The sequence below is a fragment of the Perissodus microlepis genome, chromosome 7, assembly GCF_051167445.1.
Source record: "Perissodus microlepis isolate ML-2025 ecotype Zambia chromosome 7, ASM5116744v1, whole genome shotgun sequence".
In the NCBI taxonomy this organism is placed as follows: Eukaryota; Metazoa; Chordata; class Actinopteri; order Cichliformes; family Cichlidae; genus Perissodus; species Perissodus microlepis.
In genome coordinates, this window is record NC_140467.1 from 18,063,659 (window position 1) to 18,089,916 (window position 26,258).

Below are 26,258 nucleotides of genomic sequence, written 5' to 3' on the forward strand. Positions count from 1 at the left end.
CCGGAGTTGGATTTTTAATTATGTATTCACTTGCGCTCAGCTTTGGCCCTTCCTGCGCCATTCTTCCCGTTTTTTTCCCCCTCCACTCGGTTTCCCTAGCAACCAGGGCTCCAATCGCCCGGCCAGCTGCAGATTAGTTCAGCAGTGGGGGGTTTAGGTGGGTGGGAGGAGTTGTGGTGGTGGTGGGGGGTGATGATGGAAAATGAAGAAGGAGGAGAGAGAGCGAGAGGAGGAAGGAAGAAGGGGAGGGGGTGGCTCGAGGGAAGGAGGGGTGGGAAAAGTTTGAGAAGGGGCGAGAGAGAGCGAGTCAGTGTCACTGAGAGATAGGGAGTCTCTGAGTGTGCGTTTAAGAGCTAGAGCGCATAAGGAGCCGTAAAAGTTTTAATTCGCAGGCAGAAGACTGATGAACAGAGGAGGAGGAGGCATATCCCCGACTTTGTGACTTTTTCAGAGTATTTTTTGTACCCTGCACCCAGTGTCTTTTTTCTGTGTGTATACGTGGGAGGTACTGACAAGGGCAATGCAAAGTGAGAGAAGTGAGAGGCAGGGGTAAGGCTGCTCAAACTTCAGGAAGAGAGAGAGAGAGAGGAAGAAAGGCAAACTACTCTGATGCAAAGGAAGCATGCAAGTGGATGCTGTCTTCTGCGGGGTCAGGATTCGCAAAATGAGAAACTGCCCCAGGAGCACTTCACCAGGGCTCACCCAGCTCAGAAAGGTAAGATTTTATTTCTCACGTTTCTATAAATTATTGTTTTTACTGAACTAAGTGAAAACTTTTTTCCTGGGAAGCTACTGCTGCGTTTGGTTTTGTTTTGTTGTTTTTTTTAAATTAGTATTGGCAAAGGATTTAAAGCAATCTTTGTGCGTTTACAAGTCGTCCTCACATATAATGCTTGTTTGTATAAAGAAAGCGCGTCCATGTTTCTTCAATGCAATATGTACGACAGAAGTTAGGGTATGGTTTCCTCTGAATTTTTATGAGTCACCGGTTATCCCGGACTGCTTTGGCTGCAGTTAAGGTATCCTGAGTGTTGCTCAAGCAGTCAGTCAAAAAACATCTGAATCAAGTCCACGGATCTCAGCTCTCTGGACCTCTGTGAGCTGTTTGTGCACATGCGTGCTCAACGGTTGTCAGCTCTCAGCGTTTATTAAATGAAAACAGCGTGTGGGTAGATGGTCTGGTGACAATTTGGATAATGGTCAAAGTGTGTGCTGCATTCCAAACTTGGCTTGTTAAGGGAGAGAGAGACAGAAAAGAGGGGATAAGTGAGATGAGCATTCTTCGCGGTGAACAAAGGCACCTCTTCATGCATTGCTTGTATTGTTGTGAGGGGGCAAGCTTGGGTGGAAACCTCAGGTAGTTCCAGAAAAATGTCAGCTTACCAATATCGGGAAATGATCTGTATGCACGAGTATGCATTAGTGAGAGTTTAGAGCTGGGATAAAATGTCATTACACCTGAGAGCCTGCAGTTCATATGTTATAATATACTGTATGTGCTGTAGTCATTAAACAGAGGTCCACAACAGTACTTTTCTTCTTTTCAGATTTTCCTGTTTAGCAACCTTTTACCTTTGGACTCTGGTTCACAGGACAGTGTGGATTATGTAGATATCCACATCAATAGCTGTTAAGTATCTCTTTAAATATATAGACAAGTTGCACAGTAACCATGGAGAAACAGAAACCAACCAGAAGGAATCTTTTTTAAAAAAAGAATGAATGAAAATATAGTGCATCACAATGTTGGCTATGCTGCAAAGTGAATATGTGGCATGGCTGTAAAATTACAAGAGTATTTAATACTACAAAATCACCACCTACATATAAAGAGGTCACCGTGGTGAATTATTGTTAAACTATAACTTACTGTAATATGTTGATATGTCCCAGGAGATAATAAAAAAAGCACCATGATGTTAAATTCACTGTAAACAAACATAGTCTTGTTTATCTTCCTTCTCAGCAAAATTCTTGAATGCATTTCCTACCTCTTAAAACAACATTACAACATTTTATTTGTTTGGAAATATTCCGAAACTTGCTGGAGAAACTTCATCTTTCCATCATTGTTGTACTGATGATATGTGGTATTGCCAAGAAAGCGGAACGCCAGCCGTAACATCTCCTCTCCGTTTCCTTCAGCAAATATGGTTGCTTTTTGTGTTGAAAGCCAGTTGAAGTAGAAATGCCCATATAAGGCGGTTATATTTGTCTGTCCTTTGCACCTATGTAGTCTAAAGATGCAGCTACCAACCATACGTGGTAGCATTAGCTCATAACTTTGCGCTCCACCTTGTTATACAAACGTGAATACTTCTGTCTCATAAAAACAACGCATTCTATGGCGTGCACTCGCAGGATGAAAAACACTGCTCTACTATGCCACTAGTGGTCAAAGAGACAATAATAAGTTTGATACTTTCTGTTTCAAAGCAGATTGTAAAACAGAAGGATCGTCTGCCATGTCCTGTAAGCAAAGGATGGCTATCAGTCAGCCAATATAATCCATCCCAGTGGATTCCTCAAGTCTCCTCGAGTATTTCAGTCTGTTGGGTGATCATTAAACCCAAGAACAAAATCCTTGGAACATGCAGCACTGGAATATTTATATTTCTGACTGAGGCGCAGCCAAACTTTTTTTTTTCTGTACTTTAGGTTCACTTTACTTAAATGGGTAAGGCTGGGACGTTTATTGAATTGAGAATGGCTGACTCCCCCAGCGTTGCAGAGAGAAGGTTTATAGAGCTGGAGATAAAGACACAGGGACCATCTGTCTGCTAGTCAGCAAACTTATAATAAGTGAGCTGCAGTCTTTTCCTGTGAACACATTGTGTCTGTCTCTGTGTTTGTGTCTGGTAGTAGTGTTACTATCATACACACACTGGCCTGGCAGATTGGATATTTGCATTCTGAGTTAAGATCGGAGGCTAATTGCCTTCATGGCTGCGGTGTAAGACAATATGCACTGTAGAGGAAAAGTCAGCACTTGTGACTTTGCATTCATCACACAGGATATATACCTTCCCTATTTTTCAGTCATGCCCCTCCTCTGTTACTCATTTTTGCTCTCAGCCATTTGCTCCACTTTTCCCTGTTTGACTTTTCACACCAAAATCCTGACACACTCATATCCATGGTATTTTCACTCAGCGTCCATCTATGTGTTCCCTCATGATAAACACACTTAGACACATCAACACATGCAAAGCACAAGGGCTTAAATCTACTCAGAGAATGTTTCATCAGCATGTATTCATTGTGTGTGTGTGTTTGGGGGGGGGGTCCTGAATTGTGAAACACCAGATGTTTAGTATTGTGACAAATTGGTCATCTTTCATGAGTGCACTGGCTTGTTTTTTTTTTTTTTTTACTTGGATGCATACCGAAGTGGAGAAATCGGTCTTGATTCATTGGAATGACTCACTAGAGTACGAGTTCATCCAGGAAAGCAGCGTTTAGCTCCGTGCTGACGCAAAGGTCTCTATTTTGCAAGAAAGTTAACTGTTATGGACCTGTTTTTACGCGGACCCACACTTTTCATGGATTTGTTTTGCAAATGTATCAGATAGCTGTGCACACATGAAGCCCGTGCACATATCTGTGTACTGCAGTTTCACTGTATTGTGTGCATATTTTTGCAGTGTTTCTATGTGTGTGTGTGTGTGTGTCCGTGACATCTGTCTCCTCTATTGTTTTCAACTCCAAAAAGTAACAGCAGGCCTTTAGGAGGTCACGGCCCATCCACCCCTCCTCTTATAGGCGCTCTGCTCTTGACAGGCGCTCCGCAGGGTGGCATGCAACTTAAAGACCCCCCCAGGCCAATCTCCTACAGCCGCCGTTGTTACCACAGTGACATACCCTGAAAGAACAAGCGATGGTCAAAGAATTCCTCTGGTTTCCAAGTTGTGGTGGCACTGGGCATTTATCTGTGATGTTGTTAGATGGCCATGGGTTTAATCATAGTAAAAAAAAACCAACCTTTGATACCTCCTCTCTCTCTCTCTCTCTCTCTCTCTCTCTCACACACACACACACACACACACACACACACACACACACACACACACACACACACACGGATGCAAGAATAATTCGTACCATCTTAGAGACCTGGAATCCTGTTTCAACTCACATAAATGCATATATTTATGCACGGATAATGCACACCATCACACTGGATACTGGAGTCATTTATCCAGTTGGCAGCTGGCCATATAGCTTTCAAGTTCACCCGTAACCTTGACACAAACACACACAAATACACACAGAGAAATTTGGGTGCCCCCCCCCCCCAGCCTCTCGCATGCAAGCTGTCGCTCTGTCTGGCATCTTCTCTCTCTTTCAATGTCTGACTTATATTAAAAAGAGCTCTGACCACAGCCAGAGGGAAAATGGTTGCTGTGACACTAATTGGAACGTTTAACAGGACATGGCAGGCCGAATTTCTGTCCTGCTGCGCTGTTTACATAGACAGCGGTGCAGCATGTGAATCTCTAGCAGAGAGATGGGCATAGACAGAGGCAGCTGCAGCTGGATGGCAGGTTGTTAGATGTGGCCTTGGAAAATCATCACGGGAAAACCAGTGGTGACAACCACCATCCAAACCAAAGTGCCAGTCCCGTGTGGCTTTGTAGCCTGTGCCCGTTGGCGGCGTGTGGCATAAACCCGAACACACACATGCACGCACATGCGCGCACGCACATGCGCACACACATGCAGGAAAAACACATGCAGAAAAACAGGCACAGACAGATTCAAACAAAGAAATGGAAATACAGGCGAGAACGTTTACAGCCTCACTGGTACAAAACCTTTCCATGCACATCTACAAACACTGTGTTTAAGAAGAAACATGCATTTACTCTTTGCTTAACATCCCCAACTTGGTGGGAGTAAAAAACATACTTGTAGGTGGAGAAGGCTGCAGTCTGGAAAGGAATGTGTCCATCTGGGTTCAAAGTGTAATTATAATGTGGCTGTACACCTCATTGATTTGGGTTCAGGTTGTCTTGTTATGATGGGCATTCCAAGCAAAGTGGGAAAAGGTTAGTGCACAGTTTCTCTTCTCTTCTCTTCTCTTCTCTTCTCTTCTCTTCTCTTCTCTTCTCTTCTCTTCTCTTCTCTTCTCTAAATTTACAGGTTGTTTACCTGTGAATTTAGGGATCTGCTCTAAAATGACAATTAAAACAATACTTTATCTGGACATGGAGCTGGAGATTTCATCAAAGTGTAACAACACAATGACTAGATGCCCCAGACAATCTGCAGACACAGAGCAGCTTTGATCATACCAAATCACATCTAAGCACTGTCTTGTTAGATGGAGAGAAAGTAGTAGTTGTCTCTTTGTCTGTCTCCAGCTTAATTATGGTTTTCATAATGTAATTTTTGTGTTTTATTGCAATACAGTTCAAAGCTTTATTGGCTGGTTTGCAGTTCTAGTTTAGCAACTATTTAACTAAAAAAACAGAATACATTTTTGCACAAGGTTCTTCTTTGTAAGTTTCTCAGTGATTCTGGTATCTTACAGAAATTATAAATCAGTTAGATGAACTGACAAAATGAAACACCTTTCTTCTTGAAGACACGAAAGCGGAAATGCACGCCTTTACATCAGTTTACTTTGGCTTGCTCCGCTGGTGCTAAACTCTCTTCATCCACCGGCGCGCTCGGCCCAGGCTCGCAGTTGTCGGTCAAGGGGTGTGTGGAGGTCAAAAACGTCAGCTCTGACTCTGGAGTTTGCACTCCGGAAGAGCACTTTCCCAAGCTCTCGCCTTTTTCAGCTCCCCCAGGGATTGGCGGCGAATTACAAAAATCTGTTTCTGTGCAGGCATGCAGAGGAGCAGGGGAGAAGGGGATGGGATGGGGGGGGTGGGATCTCTGGTGGGAATTCTCAAGTGAAACCCTTAAAATATGAAACAGTGAAAAAAACAGGAAGGAGAAAGAGCGAGAGAGAGAGAGGATTTTTTGACATTGGAGCTCAACTCAGAGACTGTGGCTTTGAGGAGAAATTTGATCAGGGGCCCAGAGGATAATGTTAGTGTGCTCAAGAAGCCAGGTTATTGTTGAAAGGATGTGTAAGTCCACTCACTGCAGCACATTTGCGCAGGCTGACGCTTTCTCCAAGAGGAAAGGTTTTACCATTAGGCTCAAGAAACCCACATTGTGTGTCAGCACAGTATAATATCAGATAGCCATAAATGCTGCTTACTGTTGGATGTGTTTTCCCCACATGAATTATGGCGTATAAAGTGACGCTTCCTCGCATGTCTGTAAAATCCTGGCCCTTTGGGTGCTGTTGATAGCAGAGCCAGGTCTCAGGTGTCATGCCCTGGGATTGTTTCCATCTCTTTGAGGGCTTGGTAAAACATAGACACCTATGGTTGTGTGACAGCAGTAAGTGTGCGTAAGAGGCGCCTCTATCGCTATGCTACTTGCGGGTGTTAAGAAATCATCCGCTGAAATTCATCACATCAAATAGAAAGTCTCATTGCCTTTTGTTTGGCAAGATTTCCTGTCAAAGACCGTACTTACTATGTCAGTGATAATTTATATGAGCTCCAACTACAGGTGCTCCTAGACCGAGACCTTGTTTCTTAGCATAGGGCAATCCCATTGTATTTGTGGGATAGGAGCTGAATGTTTTACATTTTAAAGGGGTTTGGTGACTTTTCTGCGGATACAACTTTGAAATGCGGGAGTTGCTAACAGTACTCATAGAGATTTTGAGAGTCTCATAAAGCTGAGCTATTTCATACGTTAAAACTTTGATCTGCTGACGTGCTAGAAGATCAGTGACATCACATAGCCTTAATAAAGGTAGAAATGATCTTAACTATACATGATATTTCTGTCTGGACTGAAAGTGGTGCACTATAAAAAAGAAACAGACTATGTAAAAAAGAAATGAACATTTCCTGGTAATGTTCTACCAGGAATACAGAGGCTTCTGTAAATGTAAATAAAAGTAAATAAGGAAAATTCCTTCGTTTTAAAATGGACAGAATACTATATTTAAGTAGATTTTTTTTCTACTGTTTCATTAGTTAAAATGAAACACCGTGGATCCATATGTTTCTATTTTGCTCAAGCTATGCTGCTCACTTGACTAAAACATGAAAAAAACCAAAGCAGCAGAATAAAGGTGAATAAAAAAGTAAGCAATATTTAAAGAATTTGAAATACTTTGCTTGCAGTAGGAGAGAGCATGCTCTTGTACAAGGAAAAAGAAATAACAGCAGCTGTTTGAAGAATGGAAATAGAATCTTTAACCCTGCTTAATTTCTAACCTCTGCACATCTGGCGAGTCACTAAGTAGTTTGTGACTATCAGATTGTCTTTTTCTGACACTCCTTCCTTGAGTTTGGTGTTGAAAATGTGTTCTGTCTTTTTTCCTGTCTCTCTCCCCTCACCGCCAGCTGGTTGTGGCAGATGGCTGCTTCTTCGTGAGCCTGGTCCTGTCTGAGGTTACTTCCTGTTAAAAGGGAGTTTTTCCTTCCCACTGTTGCCAAGTGCTTGCTTATAGGGGGTCATTTGATTGTTGGGGTTTTCTTTCTAATATTGTAGGGCCATTACATTACAAAGTGAAGTGGCTCGAGGCAATTGCTTTGTGATTTGGTGCTATATAAACAAAACAGAATTGAATTGAACTGAAAAATTTCATTCTAGTTATGCAGAAAATCCCAAAAGCACTTTTTGAGCATTTTGAGATTTAAACTACATTCTTCCAGGTTTGCTCAAACTAAAGTGGTGTATTAGCTGTAAAGGTACCCTATTTTGGACTTAACAGGGACAATGTTATGGGGGTAATGTAGGCCAAACTGAAAGCTGAAAATTGGCCTTGGAATGAGTTGGCAAGGTCTTTGGCCTTTGGAGCCAGAAGGGTAATTGGGAGCAGACTGGGGATGAGTCAGAGCTGTGCTGATGGGAGCTTTGTGTCAGTGAACAGGAGGGGCTGACAAGTCCATGGGAGGGATTTGGCGAACAGATGCTCCACCTCTGCAAGGAGAAGAAATACGACACGCTTTCCCAGATGGGGGGATAGAAAGAGAAAGAGATTTGTTTGCTATGCCTCCAAGTCAGACTCATCATCCTTCACTTCTATTTTTTCTTCTCATTTTGTTCACGAAGCTTTTCTTCACTGATGGAGATAGTTAATGCCTTTTAGTAGCCTCTCAGCTTCTGTTGCTGATTAGTAAAATCCATTGTTAAGATGGAGGAAATACTTCATTTTGCAATTTTCCACCGGGTCAGTTGAGTTTTTAAAAAGAAAGACTCAGAGGATCAATCTGATTTTCAGCATTTATCTTGCAAACAGTGTTTAAACGTTCTCCCAAACATAATCACAATATCACATTTAAGTCTTTAGTGTACGACTGACCTGCTAACCACATGAAAAATGGAAGCCACAAATTCTAATGGAGTTAAAAGCCTGAGATGAATCATTTATAAACTCTTGACAAGTGGAGATCAAGTGTGAAGGACTTTTGGGGAGGATTTTGCTGAGCTTGTGTGGAGTTTTCCTTCTGCTTGTTGCCATTTTGACCTTGTGGTAGCCAAAGTTGTCCCATTTATCAAAAGCAAACCCAAGTTCTTACTGTATGGGGTGAATTTGTAAGCAGAAACACTTTGTGCGGAAAAGCCCAATGACTTCATTTCAGGAGGTTGCTCTTACTTAAGCTTCCTGCGAACTGAATCACATTTCCTATTCATCTGAGTGCACAAAGACAAACAAGTAAATAAGTACTCACTTGATGTGTGAAAAAGCCTCACAAATGGTGTCGCATTCTGTTGCATGGCTGTGCCTTCACGCCATAATTGCGCCTGCAGTGGCTTTCTTTGTCACCCCAGTCATAATTAAGATTTGTTTACATTTTCTGAGGTAATATTTTGGTCCATGATCCCAGCTCCCAGTGGGATAGACTCTAGACACCAGTCATCGGGAGTCTCTTGTTAAAAATGACAACCACAATAACAAGAAATGCTATATATGCGACATTAGAAATATAACAATGGATACAATGGTATATTTAGAATGGACTGATAAGCAAAAACACACACACAGGGAGAAATTAATTGTTTATGGTATCCCCCCACAGTTCCTGTCTGCTTTTGAGGCTAACCCAGTTTCAATGCTGTCTCACGTCCATCCTCCTCTTACAATGGAGGGAGAGGGCCAAGGGGACACACCACAGCAGGGCTGGGGGATTATCAATGGGTTTGGACAGCACGTTGCACAATGTGTGTGCATATGTGTGTGTGTCGGTGAGTGGGCACTTTCCAGGCTTGTAAAAGTGTTTCTGTGCGTGGCCAAATATTGTACACGTGCACTCATAGTCAGAGTCTTTCTGTTTGGATTTTCTCCAAGGCCTTGCTATGGAATCAGCTTGGGAAAGCAGCAGGGGCCCTGAACAGGACACAAAGAGAGAAGCAGAGAGAGGGAGACTGCAGAGTTGTGATAAAATTCCATTTTTTATTTGCCAGACCATCTCCTCCTCTTCCTCTCTATACATTTTTTCCTTTACCATCAAACCTTTCTGCCCTACTTCTTTAAGAACCAGGCACAACCTTTCCAAGCCCTGCAAGGGCTCAAGGCAGCGTGCTAGTCATTGGGATTCCTAACATATGCCTCAAAACCAAATGCTTCATGTTAAACCCGTTCGATTTGACAACCTTGCTGGGCTCACAATAAATTGGCTCTACATAATTTCTGCTTTCTGTATGGAAGAGAGTGGGCAAAGTATTAAAACCCCGCCCCCTTTTTCCTTTGCTTCTTCCTCTGCATCATACTTTGCTCCCCGCAACTTTAAGACTAAGTAGGAATGAAAGAGAGGTAATGAAAGAGAGAAATAAAAGAGTGAAGGACGGGTAGGAAAAAAACCCACCTAGTTTGCCATTCCAGAAGAACCTGGCTAAATGTGCAGTGGTGTGTTAAATTGATCGCAGGCACGGCTTTGGCACGTCGTATACTGAACCACATCATGTAAGGGATACGGCCCCCAGCTTTGCCTTGGTTGCAGAAAGAATCAGAAGAACATGAATGATCGTCTCTTCTTTACTTGCTATAACTCACATTATGTAAAGGCTAACTCCAGTAGTTTATCCACCCAAAGTTACTTTGCTGTATTTACTCCAAGCTGTGATATCTGTGAAATGCAGTGTGAGCTCTGAGTAATTTTGTCCTTTTTAGGTATTTCGCAGTGACAGAGAGAAAAGAACAAGTTTGGGGAAGGACAAGTGAGGAATGATGATGTCATGGTGTTAGCTGTTCCTGCAGGGCTGGACAGAGAGACGGAGAGGAGGATGAAATCTTTATGAGAAGCAGCTGTAGAGAAGAGGCAGACAGGCAGGCCTCCCGAGTTTGCAGCCGGCCCACAGCTTGCTGACAGTGACTTAAAGGTCTGATAAAGCAGAGAGTGAAACACTGACAGCACCCCCTGCGTAGAGTCTGATAAAGGTTTCATTCCAATAGCAACATTTTGTCAAGTTATCACCAAATATCAACAGCTGAGATGATTTTTGGAGCAAAAGTACAAAAAAAATAATATTCTGCCAAGTTAGAAAAGTAAGACTGATAATATCACTGTCTGAATGCATAAAAAATATATTTGCACTTCATAGCAAAGACTAGGTCAACTTCTATATGACTAGCCAAACAAGTAGATCCTTGCGTAGAAAATTTGTGTAAGCATCAATACATTGTCATCAAATAATTGAGTTCAGCATCATCTATGAAAGGACTGCTGTGTGTCTAGCTGGGTCATTTTTGTGCTTGCTAACATATATCATATAACATATAACAGCATACCTTGGAAAAACACTTGATGTAGGGATTACTCAAAATTCTTAGCAAACCAGAAGACTTCTGAAACAGTGTCTCCAAAGTGGACATGTTTGGCCATAATGCACAGCGACACATTTTGCAAAAATCAAACAGAGCATGTCAGCACAAACACCTCACACCAACTGTCAAGCATGGTGGTGGAGGGGTGAATATTTAGGATATTTCACAGCCATAGGACCTGGGCACCTTGCATTCATTGGGTTGATCATGACCTCCTCTGTATAGCAGTATAGCAAGTATTCTACAGTCAAATGTGAAGCTGTCTTTGACAGCTGATAATGATAATGAATAATGATCCAGAGCACAGCAGTGAATCTGCAAAATAATGTCTGAAAAAGAAAACAATCAAGGTGTTGGAATGGCCCAGACCTCAACCTGATTGAAATGCCAGGACCTTGAGAGAGCTGTGCATAAATGAATGGCCGCAAACCTGAATGAATTGAATTAACATCTTAAATAAGTGTGGGCCAAATTTGTTCCATGATGATACAAGAGAGTGATGAAGTCACACAAAAATAATTACTAATGACTATTATTGTACTTAGATTTTCACAGAGTGCTTCTGCATTTTGGCTTATTTTTAGTAAATAAAGAATGACGCCGCGCAATATGTCACTTTTTCGTTGTGTTTACCTAATGTTAAGACCTGGTAAGCACTGGACCATTATACCTTAGAACTGAGAGGCTTTTTACCACGACCGTAAACATGTTTAAAAACTGTTCTCTCTCTTATATGTACATTTACCATTATATTCAGCGTGTATTTTTTGACATTTAGCAACATAAGCAACATCCCTCTCTCTGTGGTATATTTTCGATGTGTTTATGTGAATCTGTCCGTGTCCAGATACCGAGGGCCCATCTGCTGATAAAATCTCCCACGGGGTTTGTTATGCAACTGATGCTTGGCTCTGATGCCCTACCTCTGACACCAGCTTCTGTTATCTTTTAAAGGTTTAAAGGTATTTAGCGCTGTGTAGTGTTTACCAACCACCAAGACTCTTTCCAGCCTGAGTCCATGACTGCTTTGAAATTTGTCCTTTGTTGGATATATTTTTGTCATTGATTTTTTTTCTTGAGTTTGCTGGATGAATAATATAAATATTAAAAACAGCAATAGAGTCAGTGCATGACAGAATGCAGCAGAAGTACTGTTTGTAGATAAATCACTTGGTATCCAAAGCATAATTGTCATAAACATCAGGCAATTATCTCCATTCCAGGCGATTTCCCCCTCCTGTGTCATCCACGCAGCTGAGGATGAACAGTACTCCTTCCATTTCCTCTGCCCCACATGTGCAGCCTGTCACACATCACAGGACAGAGGCTGAAGGGGGCGGGGCAGGTAGAGGTCTTTTGGGTCGCAGTTTCCCCGTGATGTTTTTATTGGTCTCAGCAGATGACTTCCCTCAACCTCTGCATTGTTATGGCGGCCATCTTTTTTTCTAGAGGTCAGCGTTAACAATGGCTGCCAATAGATGTTGCAGACAAAAGCCTTAGCACCCTCCCAGAAAAGTTTCCTCAGTAACCGAATGCTGTAAAACCAGCAATGCTGTCGAATTTACCGCTTTTACAAGCTGTGAATACACCGCTGCTCGTCAGGTTCATGTGCTGGGAAGCGCATCAGTCAAAATGTTAGAATCCAGTAAGGCAGAATCGCGTGAAAATACCAAATTACCTTTTAAGGCTGAGAATTTTGGCCTTGGGGATCCTAACAATGAAGTGGGACAGCCTAAAAGCATGCACTGTTTTCACAGTGCAACAGTATACTCATATTTTTCTTTGCAATATCTACTTTCCTCTTTGGCTTTGACAACCCCTGTCTCTCCAGCTGCACCACCACTGCTCTCCTCTCTTCCTGTCTTCCATCCACCCCACCCCCTTCCCCCTCGTGACATGCAACGCCCTTCTGCAACGCAGAAAAGAATTAAATCGTAAAAGTTTTACAGTTTAATTACGGCATAACATCCCTGTGGAAGTCTTCATGCTTCTCCGCGCCCACCCTCTTTTCCATGCTGGATTGCTGTTCTTCGTTTCTTTGTTGGGTTTTTCTCGTAAGAAGAAAATAATCAGGTGGGGGAGGAAGAAAAAAAATCACTTGATGTTTCTCCTCAAACATGTGACCCCGCTCAGCTCACAGCTGAAAATAATTTGGGCCTACAGGCCAGTGGATGGCTGACGCAAACCTCCCTCCTCCTCCTCCTCCTCCTCCCTCGGGGGCTAGGCTTCGAACTGATGGGGAGCTAAACACAAAAGAATGAATGGCTTGAGCTGTGGGCAAAAGCTAGAAGCTAAAAAGGATGGCACATTGTTCTTGTGGTCAGCTTCTAATCAGACAAGACCACAACTCTTCCTCATACTCCATTTGCTCTTTCATTCTCAAAGAGGAAAACACATAAGGCAAAAACCGTTTTAAAACACTGAGGGCTATTTATGCTATTAGCTCAGGGAAGAGTTCAGCTATTTATATTATTTTGCAATTTACTTTTTTTTCATTTGATATTTTGACTTTTTTTTTGGACTCTCCCCCCTCACTAGCAGTTAGGACAACAATTTGTGGAATTTGGGTCAATTTGGCTCACATACCCCTCAGAGAGGGAGAGCCAGGCCAGGAAATGTTTAACGGCCTGCAAACACCTCTAAGTATCCGAGCACATGTGGTAGAAGTCAAACACATAAATCCGCGTGTGGGCCTGGCATATGGACTCCTTGGCAGGATGTAGAAGTCTATGTAGGTGTGTTTTCATATGGGGTTTTGTGTTTGGCTATGCAGCAGGGTGGCAATGCATGTATTAGTGGCTTTGTGAATTTACTGTAGAATTAAAAGCATGAATACAGCAGGACTTGGCCCTGAACTATCTCTTTTTTTCCTTGCGTCTACTACTACTTGCCAGAAGCAAAAGGCCAGGGCCTATTGCTTCATGCCAGCCCTCCACCAGTGTTTACAGGCCAAGCAATGAGCACTGTGCACCAGTGGCTCCAGTTCAGTGTTGCATATGGATGGCCTTGCTGCGCTCCAAGTGGATCTGGTTTCATTGTGCGCTGGACCCAGTAATTTAAAACTGAGCACGTCCCCTCACCCTCGCCTCGGCACTACTTGCCTGTGATAAACAACAGCAGGAAAATGTGTGGCTGGAAGATAGACAACAAATTAAGGAAGCTCTTGTCAGAAATGAAAGGAGAATTTGTAATTTGCAAAAACAAAATGTGTGTGTGTGCTGCAGTGCATCAGAAATCTGATCTGGCAAATGCAAAAAAGGGCAAAACGCTGAGGATAACATAAAAAGTTGAGTGCTCCTGTCTCACCACCGCCGATATAATCCTAATGGATCTTAATTGCATTACAGTGTGGGTCTCTTTTCTTTTTTTGTATTTTTCCATAATGCCACATGGCTAATGGGAACCTAATATGCCTGTTGGCTGTTTAGGCGTTTTTCAGTGCTATTCTCCAATTACTGACCAAGTGAGGAATGATAGTTTGGTGGTATTCCATGAAGTCTGTGAGGTCTGATTCTCTGCAGCTGTCTTCAAAAAGGAGTTTTAAAATAAGAGATTTGTTTGAGCCATTTGGTAGTTTACTTTCACACACCACTCCCTAAGAGAGTCCTCGAAAGGAGCATCTTCTTTTGACCCAGTCCTCGTTCATCAATCTATATGTCTGCCTATTTATGAGAAAAAATACAAGCTGAAATATTTTTGCTTATACTGTTTTTTTTTTGTAACTTTTTGACCTGCAAGCTGAAATATAATTCTGTTTTCCTTTTTAATAGACACTCCATCTTTCTGACTGACTGGCTGACCGTCTCTCTCGCTTTTTTTTTTTTACCTGTCTTCTCAGGATGCCAGCTGCTAGCACCATGACCGGTGGGAGGGCCCTGCTGCTCTGTACAAACACTGACAACTGCATCTACCAATCAGTCAACGGGTGGGTGCCTTAAAAGCCAATTGAATAGGTTGCCATTTTGCTTCTATGATATCGTGTAGTATGGTATCTGATTCCAACTTGTATGGTGTTTGTTTTGTCCTCCTAAACAAGGACATTTACCTCTGTGTAATAAGTTTGATGTTACACACTCATCTGTCATTATGAAATTAATTGAGGAGCTTCGATATACGAATGATAAATAGATGGTGTATAGGTACCTATACACTTTCTTTCTACTCAGTTTTTACTGCAACCTAATCACACACACAATGATATTCAAACACACTCCAATGGTTGTGTTCGGGGAAACTGATTGGGCGTTCAGTATCTTGCCCAAGGATACTTTGACACAGCAGGAACCGTGGATCACTTCACCAACCTTCCAGTTGGTAAAATGACCTGCTCTACCACCTGAGCCACAGCCACCCCAAATAAATAACAGTACGGTTAATGCCAGTAGTGGAATATACTAGCTGGCCAAAGCACAACTTTCTCCAAATTTCAAGAAATGGTCCCATAGCCAACAGAAAACTCTGAAGTGGACTTAAGCAAGGAGGAGACATGCCTTTTCATTAAGCTCAACAGTACAACAATAGCAGGGAAGGGGAGCAGAACAGGGCAGAGGCAGCCATCTGGCATCTTGATACTGTTACTGCCCCCCTGCTGCCACTGTCTGATGCATCCATGACCACTCTCCAAGGCCCCTTCTGTCATCCTTACAGCATTCATTAGTTTCTATTTAGATTATAATGATGGGATTTTCCTTTTTGTTTGTGCCAATAGGGGTGGAAGATTTTGATGTCTGTTGTTTTGAGGGCCTGCCATGCCAGTCACAGTTGCTCAAAAGGTTCCAGACATTTCTCTCAGGGAAAAGTCCAAAGCCGATGAATATTTTTGTCCATTTCAAACACTCCTGCAGTAGCCTCCTTTCCACCCTCAGAGACCCACCGAAAGTACCGTATCACCCTCATAGAGAACTTTGCTCTAGGATGGCTGACTTACTTGTAGTTCCTAGAGTATTTAAAAGCAGAATGAGAGACAGAGCCTTCATCTTCCAGGTCCCTCTTCTGTTGAACCAGCTCCCAGTTTGGATGTGGAAGACAGACACCATCTCTACTTTTAAGATTGGGCTTAAAACCTTCCTCTTCAATAATGCATAGCGTTAGAGCTGTCCCAGGTGACCCTGAATCTGCCCTTAGTTACATTGCAGTAAATGTCCGCTATTTATTGTTAGTTTTTCTTTATCAAATGAAAAAGACTAGAGACACTTGTCTCTACCTAATCTGGCTCTCCTTAACTTTCTTTTTTTATTGACCTTCCTAATTTGGAAGAGAATTATATCTTTTCCTCCGTGATCATACTTTCATCAAGTTTTGCCTTGTCTTTGAAGGTCTTTGAGGAAAGTAATTCCCCCCTCCCCCTCCTTGGAGATTTCCTCTAGATTGCATGACTGTTGGTTTTCACATCCAGCAATGTCATCAGAAGTCACCCAGCATTTTCATCTGTTTGTTGGAAATTCAAGTCATTTGATGAATAGGCTTTTGGGCCAGAACAGAGTTTTGTGGGTCAGGAGCGGAAAAGAAAAGATGCACGTCCACACTTAGCTCCCTCTCGTCATCTGCGCACACTTGCATCTCCCTCTCCAGAAATAGCTTTGTGTGTAGCTCCTAAACTTTGACCCTCAAACCCAGAGTTCAAACAGTCATGACTCAGTAATGTTCCAGGAGTGAATCACAGCTGAGACAGAGGCACCCAACAGATGTTTGAGCTCTTTTAACAAGAATTCCTGTTTGGCCCGTAAAACAAAGCTCTGTTTGGGTGGAACCGTAAGCACTGGGATTGTGTGGCCAATTTTAAGATTCTCTGCTGTGTACGGTAAAAGCGGAAGTGGACAATTTAAAAACAATATTGCACAATTCATTATTAGATTTGACAACAGTCCAATATAATCCCTCCCTCTGTTTTTTTTTATCTACACAGTTCTCACTGCTGCTTTACCAAGAAAAGCCTGCAGCTTTTGCCTTTCTTTTTCTTTCGGTTTCCTTTCGCTCCTTCCACACAGTCTGGTTGCATCTTTTGTTTTCTTTTTGTTCAAGCTTGCAGAAAACTTCCTTCCTAAAAACTGTAATACACTGTTTCAGAAGGACTGAACCTTTTCTTTTGTCCCACATGAAATAAAAGCTCTGGTTATGGAAGATCATAATCTATAACAAACATTTTGTAGTCTTGCAGTCATGTGTCGAGTTGAATTTCTAAAGTTTTTGACAGGTTTAAGGAGAGCTTGTCTGAATAGTGTGTGTTTTTTTTAGATGTTATTTTTGAAGTATTTTTGTGTTCTCTGTTGGCCTTTTCCATATTATGGCTTTGTCAAAAGTGTATTAGTGTGTGCAGCTTCTTCTAATAATGTCAGGGGCTCATCTGAAGTGTCATTGCGCAAGACGCTGGTATAAATGCAGAGTTTACCATGTGTTTTGCTATTTTCCTTTTGGTTCTTCATTGTGTCTGCATTAAAATCAAACAATAATGAGATTTAATTGTGTCCTTTAGTTCTGTGTACAGGTTTCTTAATTAACTGATTTACTGCCATGTCTCTCTAGTATTTTTTCTCCTTTAATTTGTGTGCACGCTCATCTCTCCGTATCTTTCCTTCCTAGGCTCCAGTGCTGTGGCTTGAAGCTTGGCGAGGCTCCGTCAGCAGTGGTGCCCCAGCCCAAAGAGGTGTGTGGGTCACCAGTGGACAGAGACAGGAGGGACACCGCTGTGTCCATAAAGAATCACCTCTCTCCTCTCCTCAGCCCAGGTCCTCCTGACTCCATGCTGGCTCACAGGAGAGCCACGACTCCTGCTACTGACCCACGGGCTCCCAACATGGAAAACGGGCTGTGCGCTAAGCTGAACCACAACAAGAGCCCAGCAGGAGCCAAAACCGCCAGCATCCGTGATAAGATATCCCAGTGGGAGGGCAAGAAGGAGTCTGCCCCAGTAACTATTTCAGGAACATGTCCACTAAGTGCGACACTGAAGGAAGCTGAGACAGTGAGGAAAAAGGAATCCAAAACTACAGAAGTCCAAAGGACAGACAGCAAGAGGTTTGTCAGCTGGGACAGACAAGACTCAGGGAAGGAGAATGTTGGTAAGCTGGGGGATTCGAGACCTAAATCCCCAGAAGCCCCAGCAAGCAAAGACAGAGAAGTGATGGTAGAGAGGGAATTTCGGGCTTCTAAGCCAACAGAACAACCCCAAGACAAGAAAAGTGTTTTAACTCATGTTAAGAAACTGGAGAAGGCAACAAAGGAGGTTCCTGACAGACCTTCACTGGCATTCCCAGGGAATTACTTCTGTCCTCCCTCTAAGGAAGAGCTGGAGGAGACAGAAAAGAGGGGCAATGAGCCCATTTTTGGGACTTTTGACATGGCTCGACCTAGTGGGACACGGAGATGGAGGGATGGAGATTCAGAGAATGTGTACAATGAGCCAGGTGCTCCATCTATAAACCCTCTCCCTAAACCTCAAAGAACCTTCCAGCACCACACGCCGCCCGCCACCCCAGCTTCAGGGCCTTTCTTGGGGAAGGGAAGAAGGAACTTGCCTCCTTTGCCCTCCGTTCCTCCTCCACCTCTACCCACGTGCCCACCCCCAGGAGTTTGCAGGAGATCGTGGGCAGATAAAGCACGTAACAGTAGCAACAGGTAAGACACTGAAAAGAAAGAAGGGAAAAATATCCTTCCTGACCAAGAATGTTAGATCTTTACTCAAGTTTAATAACATGCTGAAAATGTGGAAAAATAAAGTTAACCCAGCCCACACACCGCAAAAGCTAAAATTTTCCAAAAGTTGTAAAGTGGGAACTGGATTGGCCGGTGATAGCTCGGTGTACATGTCCTAACCCTTCCCCCATCAGCATTAAACAAACATGGAGGTGCACAACATTTCCCACATCTGCTGTAAATCAGAATCACCGGTGACCTCATCTTTTTTCTAAATATCCCACTAAATGAGCTCATTGGTTTGATCTCAGGAATGTACACACCGATGCAACTAGTTCCTCCATCCAAAAAAACTCCACTGGAATAATAGAAGAGCAACACGAAGAGTCATGTCAAAAAGCTTTGCTTTTTCACAGAATTACAAAAAAATGAGCTGTTAAAAATTCATTTGGCGTAATTACGTTAAAAGTGCAAAACCTGATCGACCTGAAAAGTAGTCTTTTGATCGCAAACGGTTAAAGATGTTTGACTTTTTCGGCTCTCGGTAGCCCTTCAGTTCAGATGGTTACAATCAAAAAAGCAGGACTCTCTGTAGGGAAACCAAAAAAATGTGAACTCTGCAGTATTGAGCACATCTATTGTTCGCTTTTTCCAGTGGTCTGAATTCTTGTTTCGGAGCTTGGCTTGGATCTGTTACATTCCATACCATATGTGGAGGCCTCGCTCAAGTGTGTGCTCAAGTGTGTTGCTGTGTCAAGCCCTTTGTTTGGTCAGGCTGTCTCCCTCTTGAGTGTCCATTGCAGGGTGCTTTTCCATAGATGTGCCTTCACCAGTCACCAGATCCACATCATCCAGTATTGTTCAGTTTTGGCTAAAACTGCGTCAGAGCGGCGACACTGCATTTACTTTATCTAACTTTATTTCATATAAAGAGAGCAAGGCATGATACTGAGATGTACTCTGTTAAATAATTATTCTGTATAATCTAATGCAGTAAAATTGCACAGAATTACTTTGATTCCAAGACTTTTGATTTACTGATTGTGCACGCATGTGTAAATGTATGCATTGTGCTCCAGTGGATACATTTGGATTGATGAAACAGATGTGTTTATTTTGATGATACAGCTAACAAACTGAAATATCAGTTTCATGTTTTGCAAGTGAAAAGAAAAAATCAAAAACATTACCGTGACACATGTTCGCTTTAAGATGTCAGTCAAAACTCCTTCGTCTTTGTCCACCAGGAAGTCCTACGAATTTGAGGATCTGCTTCAGTCGTCTGCAGAAAGCTCCCAGGTGAACTGGTATCATCAATCCAGACTGGGCTTAACACGCACTTTATCAGAGGAGAATGTCTATGAGGACATAATAGGTAAATATTACATACCAAAAATGATCTCTGTAACATTTTGCCTTGCACGCAAATTCATAAACTGACTCAAAGTTTGCAAGAAAGAAAGAGTTCACTGACAGAGTTGACAAAGAGGGCAAAATCTCTTTACTCTTTTTATTTTTTTTGTAATTTAGAGCTTTGCCGCTCAGCTTTTATTAAAAATTATAAATAGAAATTCCTCACTTATTGTCTGTTGTATTATGCCGACCCCACCTAGAGCGCGTTTAATTTCATAACGCACAATAGTGGCGTTGTGTGAGGTTGCATTGTAGCTGAGGTTGGCTTCTGTGATTGTCAGGGCTCTGGGATGGCGGTGGGGGAGGGGTATGGGGTGGGGGGCAGACTGGTATGTAATGGTGGCTGTTTTTGCCGGCAACAATCAAATTAAGTTCAACTACTTCTGAGTGATGCTGGAGCTTATTTTAACCTTGTTAGTTTCCTCCTTTTGTACAGCAGTGTTAGTTAAAACTCTCAGACATTGTTCACTGAACTCTCAATAACCTCCCATGGGTAAAGCGAGTCAGACTAACTATATGTCTACTAATAAAACTGTTCAGGGAGGCAGTGATGAATGCTTGTGATGCCCTCAAAGTCTTGCCTCCCTCCACCCACAAGCTTTTCACAAACACCCTTTGAACACACAGTCGCATGTCACTGTTTGCAGACAGAGAGGAAGGCAACTGTTGCCATCACATGTGTTCAGTCTCATGCCTCTTTGATGGGTTTGACTAGCTGATAGCACACAGAAACACATTATGGAGATTAGTGTGACACTCTCTTCAGCAAGCAATGTGGAAAACAGCACACTGATCTGTTGTTTTTCTTTTTTTCCTTTGTCTTTTTCCTGAGCAAGAAGGAACAGGGAACTGAACGTCCCTCTTTATTTGCGTACAAGTCACATCTGGTGGATGGATTGATAGAGCAGGGGAGAGTCAGAGGCAGATGGAGAGAAGGAAAGAGACAGGCTTTGGAAAGCTACCCCACTTCGTATATGCAGGGCTTGCTTTTAACTTTAGCTGTGCAAAAGTCTTATCATGATGAATTATGAGCTGGGTTACACATACTGCTACTTGTAATAGCTCTCCGCACATCTGGAGTAGGAATCGTCTGGCAAAACAAACGTGAGTGATATGGAAAGAGTGCTTATCTGTGCTTTGGAACGAGCGCGCTATTGTGTAACTTGTGACGTTAAAAAGATGTGTTTTTGCTTCTAAAGATCCCCCGTCCAAGGAGAACCCCTATGAAGATATTGAGCTGGAGAGAAGCTGTTTGGGAAGCAAATGCATTTCACCTGCCTCTTCATCTCCTGTCCCCAGCACGCCAAATAAGGTACATTAAGGATGGATAAATATGGATAAATACGATAATCAAATAGATCCAATGGAATCGGAAAACCTAACCTAACCTAAAAGTATGCTAACATGTGTTTGTCCCCATCAGCTCTCCTCCAAGCCCGGCTTTTTGAGACAAAACTCGGAGCGACGAAGCTTCAAGGTCCCCGAGCTACGTAAGACCAACAGAGACACTGGCATCTCCTCACCTTCCCGTATCAGCCCCCCCTCCACGCCCAGCAGCCCCGACGACACCCCGTGTCTCTCAGGGGACCCTTACAATCGCAGACGGAGGAAAATCCCTAAGGTACGAACTCCCACTTTGGGATTTAAAGAGGCGCAAGAACATTTCTACTGTACGTTTCCTGTGTGGAAGAGTACCTAATGAAAAGGGCTCACTGAGGTTGCACTGAAAGGATCTTGGTACAGGCACATTTTTGTTTATCAGTTTAAAGGGTTAAAGCCTTTGTGTTTCTGTTCTCAACTTCTCCAGATGGTGGTGAAGATCAATGGGATCTTCGAGGCGCGCAGAGGGAAGAAACGCATGAAGAAGGTGTCTCAGTCTGCTGAGTCCAGCTCAGGGAGAGGTGAGCCATCAAGTGAACACCAGGCTACTGTCTATCTCTGATTTAGTGAAAGAAAATGGAAACTGACTGCACGGACATCTTTAACTTGTGAAACATTGTGTCCGCTACTGCAGCGCGTTCAAGAAGGAGGTTGCATTTTTCAATATGGCTGTCATCTCAAGTAGAGACATGAATTCAATTTTTCTTAATTCAGTGATTGTCTGGCATCATGTGGAGTTTTTAGTAATCTTCATAAGGGAAACTAGATTGGTAGTCCAATGAAAACAAAAGACACAGAAAACAGGCAACTCATAGACAGAAAAACAGGACTTTACCATGCAAGGCAACGTTTAGACAATCATGGGTTCCCAGTTGCCATTAAATGCAGTATAACACTAACTAAGTCCACAGTGCGCTTGGCAATAGAAAGCCCATGTGGGGCCCACATTCAAATATTACGTGCTGCTATAAAACTTCAGTCGCTAATAGCTGTTTTCTGTTTTCTATTATGATAACTGTTTGGTCTAGAAAAAAATTGACAAACTGGAAAACAAAATTCTCATACTAATTTTGATTGTGATCATTGTTTTAAGAATATGTACCCTGTGGCACAAATTATATTATTGTTTTTTTTATTTCTTCATTTTTTTCTTTGTTGTAGTTTATTAATAGTTTACCTTTAATACTCTCAGCAGTCAACCCACTCCATGTGCTTTGCAGTCTTGCCTTTATGTGTCCATTCTATCTCATTATTTAAGCAAGTATTGCACAAGTCATTTAATATTTTGGGGGCCTTTTCCGACTTTACTGGTGCTGTAAATCAACCAAAAAGAGGGCAAATATGTGATTTCCTGTGATTGTTATTTGTAGTCTTGTCTTTCCTTTTTTCCACTCTCTTTTCTTTTCTTCTCTTTTGTTTTCAGTGACAGACGAGAACAGCGAGTCGGAAAGCGACACGGAGGAGAAACTAAAAGGTGAAAATCCAAACAGACGTGCTACATAGTGCAATCTATAATGTAAATGTTTTTCATTCAGCAGGACATTTTAATATTAATGATATAAATGACAAAGAAGCACGATGTGAGCTTGTGTAGTTTTCTTCCAGTTCTGTGATATAGCTAAAGCTGGAAATGCAGGCTGTAATTTGTGGGTTCACTGCAACTCACACACACACATTATATATATATCTGTGGATCGCATATATGCATGTTGATGAAATGTGTTTCTGTGTTCCACAGCTCATAGCCAGCGGCTTGTGTCGGTCCAGTCCATGTTGAGGCAGACGGGGCGGTACCGGACCTTGGAGAGGGATTTGATGGAACTGCAGGAGAGGAAACTCTTTGAGTATTTTATAGTTGTTGCGCTCCATAAGACCAAAGCTGGAGTTCCATACCTGCCGGAAGTCACACAGCAGTTTCCTCTCAAGGTAAAACAGAAGTGTTACTGGAGCAAAACGAGTGACGCTGAATATTATATGTAAACTTTTTGAAAAATCTACATTGTCTGCTGTCTGCCTGACCATTATTTATGAGGAAACATGTACACCCCAGTTTATGAGCAGTGTGGTGATTTGAAGTTAAAATCAAAGACTGATTGAACTCAGACATGTGGGGCCAAAAGTAGTTTAACTGTGACTCTTTATATATTCAGTCATTACATGTCTGCTGTGCAAATGCCTGTCGCTGTTTCTTTCTTTAATTTAAAAGCTGCGTCTGCGAGATATGATGTCCTAATACTTTAATGGTGCTTACTAGCCTAATGCTTTGACCTCTATTTGGAATCTCTTTATTTTATGTGTTTTTTTTTCTCATCCAGCTTGAAAGGAGCTTTAAGTTCATGCGAGAGACTGAGGACCAGCTGAAGGTCATCCCGCAGTTTTGTTTCCCAGACGCCAAAGACTGGGCACCCGTCGACAACTTTCCCAGGTCAGTTTGGATCTGAATGCTGCCACGGCACACAAGCACAAAGTGAAGTGAAAGCAAACGTGGACATGGGAATTTCCCTGTGGGGTGGTGACAGCTCACTCAGCTGTTTTCCTCACTGATTATCACTTGGTTGTTGAGAAAGTTGAAAGCTGAAAGTCCCAAAGACTAGTCAGTCATGACTGACAAATTTTAGCAAATTTTTAGTGCCTTCAGGAGAAATGGTAGCTCTAACACCATGCACCTAACTTGTTATTACAGAAATTACTCTCCTTGTTTGCTCTACAAGCTGTATTACTCAATGCCTCCAGTCAATGTACACATTGTTCTGAGAAGTGATGATTGTGTGCTGATGGCAATGGCTAATAATTATCCAGAGGCAGATGTCTGAGGGGTGAGGGCAACCAAGCATATGATTAAAGTGGACTGGCTGACACTCTCCCTGTCATGAAGGTTAACAGCAGTGAATGATTACCTGTCAGGTAGAGGTTAGGAAGTGTTGTGCGATTGTTTTCCAGAGTGACCCTGTCCCGAGGGCTCTCTGTGTTAAGTACAAAGTAAGGTTTTGGTGGTAAAAACCTGACCCTGCGTTTTTTGTTTTTTTGTGATTTAACAGTTTTAAGATGTTTTTTATATGATTGTTTGAATTATCTTTCCCTTTTACATCCCCAGCGAGACCTTCTCATTTGTACTGACTGGTGAAGATGGAAGCAGACGTTTTGGGTATTGCCGTCGTTTACTGGTATGCTCTTAAAATGCTTCCGGTTACGGTCGCAGGTTTCTGCTAATTCAGGCTTAATAAAACGAATCCCTCATTTTAGTCTGTTTAAAGCCTTCTGCTGTTTTTTTCTCATTCCAACGTATTTCTTCAATATGGATGATTTTTTTATGTTTTTTTTTTCATGAATGTAGCTGTAAAGTTTCTGTCAAATAAAAGCTTTGGTTTGCTTCACTGCTCTAATCCTCTAGTTGTAGTTGGTTGAGCAGTCTTGTGTTATGAACCTGTCTGTCTCTTTCCTTCTGGCTGTTCACAGCCCAGTGGCAAAGGCCGAAGGCTCCCTGAAGTCTACTGTATCGTCAGCCGCCTGGGATGTTTTGACCTCTTCTCCAAGGTAGATACACAGCAGTGACTTAAGCACAGGCACAAATGTGCAAACTATACTCAGAGCTGTGACTTGCATTCAGTTACACTGCTCTGAACTGCACGTGTTAACACAAACCACCATTAAAAAGTACCACCCTCGGTGCCCAAAGAACTCCACCCACACTTTCCCCAGTCCCCTTTCCCACAGGGGCTCGTATCCATGGCTACAGTAAAGCGACACATGTGCAACGCAGCTGATGTGGTCGCTTCAGTGGAAGAGCTCCCCTGTAATGAGCCTTAGATTCATCTGCATGTTGACCTGTGTAAATGCTTTGCAGCATACATATGCTATAGCTAAAGTTTGATTACTAAGGACACATACATGGGCATGGAAGAGTTTTCTAAATATCTTCAACATGTAGTCAATCAGCTACACACGCTTTAATTCAGCACAGATGCGTAGAGTGTGTTTGTAGAGTAGAGGAGTACACATGATTGAGTCAGGGTGTTAGCTGTTTGTTGTGTTTTAATGTGGCGCCATATTCATACTGCATTATGGTCAGAATAAATGCATTTGGATAATAATATCCACTTTCCTAAAAGGAAATTAGGGATTTGAGTCTGGAACTATAGTGACAAGAAGATTGATTTTTTTTTTTTTTCATTTGCAGCAATTTCTGTTAGATGGTCATTTATATTTGGCAGTATGGTTGCATTCTAGGGCCTTCTACTTGCACAGCCACAGGAGGAGAGAGCAGGAGCAAAATCCAGCACATTATTATTATTATGTTAATTAAGTAAGAACCAGCATGTAAGGAGAAGCTGGTTGTTGTGGCTTTAACAGTGGTCACTACTTGAGATTTGCCAGTTGTTGAGTGGCATCAATTGATCAGGTGATCTGTGCTTGACTTTGTGTGGGCTGCTGGGCTAATGAGATGCTTGCAAATTAATTTAGAATGGAAAATTAATCAAATGCAGTTTTAACAGCTTTAAAGTCAGCTTTTTTTCTTTCTTTTTCTTTTTTTTACTGGTGAAAGGAATTCTATAAGAATAAATAGCAGGGAGGTCAGTAAAGTTTGATTGCGGAGATGTTATTATATTTTATCTTTTAACTACATTTTGGCCCAAATATTTGAATGGTAAATTAGATTTGTATAGAGTATTGTCATTTTTTTGTAACACAATAACTACAGGTTGCTGGTGCTGAAACCAAAGTGTTCCCTTTCCTGTCTCTTACAGATTCTGGATGAAGTGGAAAAGAGGAGGGCGATCTCCCCTGCCCTGGTGCAGCCTTTCATGAGAGGCATCATGGAGGCTCCCTTCCCTGCTCCAGGAAGAACTATCACCGTCAAAAACTTCCTACCTGGCTCTGGGACAGAGGTACAAAGACATTTTTACAAAGGAGTCTCTTACCCAAATCAGCATTGTTTAAAACTATAGAAATAATCGCATTAATAGCTTTGTAATTTGTATCTAAGGGT

At 42.3% G+C, this 26,258-nt stretch overlaps 1 protein-coding gene across 1 annotated transcript in view; it reads left to right on the forward strand.

Annotated features, from left to right (window-relative positions):
* Nucleotides 1-275: 275 nt before the first annotated feature.
* Nucleotides 276-26,258, forward strand: part of LOC146382932 (DENN domain-containing protein 2A) — a 32,671-nt gene continuing 6,688 nt past the window's right edge. The window contains exons 1-13 of the mRNA XM_084933937.1: nt 276-715; nt 14,685-14,771; nt 17,426-18,460; nt 19,726-19,853; nt 21,091-21,203; nt 21,315-21,512; nt 21,699-21,792; nt 22,695-22,745; nt 23,010-23,197; nt 23,587-23,696; nt 24,366-24,435; nt 24,728-24,805; nt 26,017-26,157. Of these exons, the coding sequence (XP_084790063.1) occupies nt 14,686-14,771; nt 17,426-18,460; nt 19,726-19,853; nt 21,091-21,203; nt 21,315-21,512; nt 21,699-21,792; nt 22,695-22,745; nt 23,010-23,197; nt 23,587-23,696; nt 24,366-24,435; nt 24,728-24,805; nt 26,017-26,157 (2,292 nt within the window). The 5' untranslated portion in view covers nt 276-715; nt 14,685. The remainder of the gene's footprint in view (nt 716-14,684; nt 14,772-17,425; nt 18,461-19,725; nt 19,854-21,090; nt 21,204-21,314; nt 21,513-21,698; nt 21,793-22,694; nt 22,746-23,009; nt 23,198-23,586; nt 23,697-24,365; nt 24,436-24,727; nt 24,806-26,016; nt 26,158-26,258) is intronic.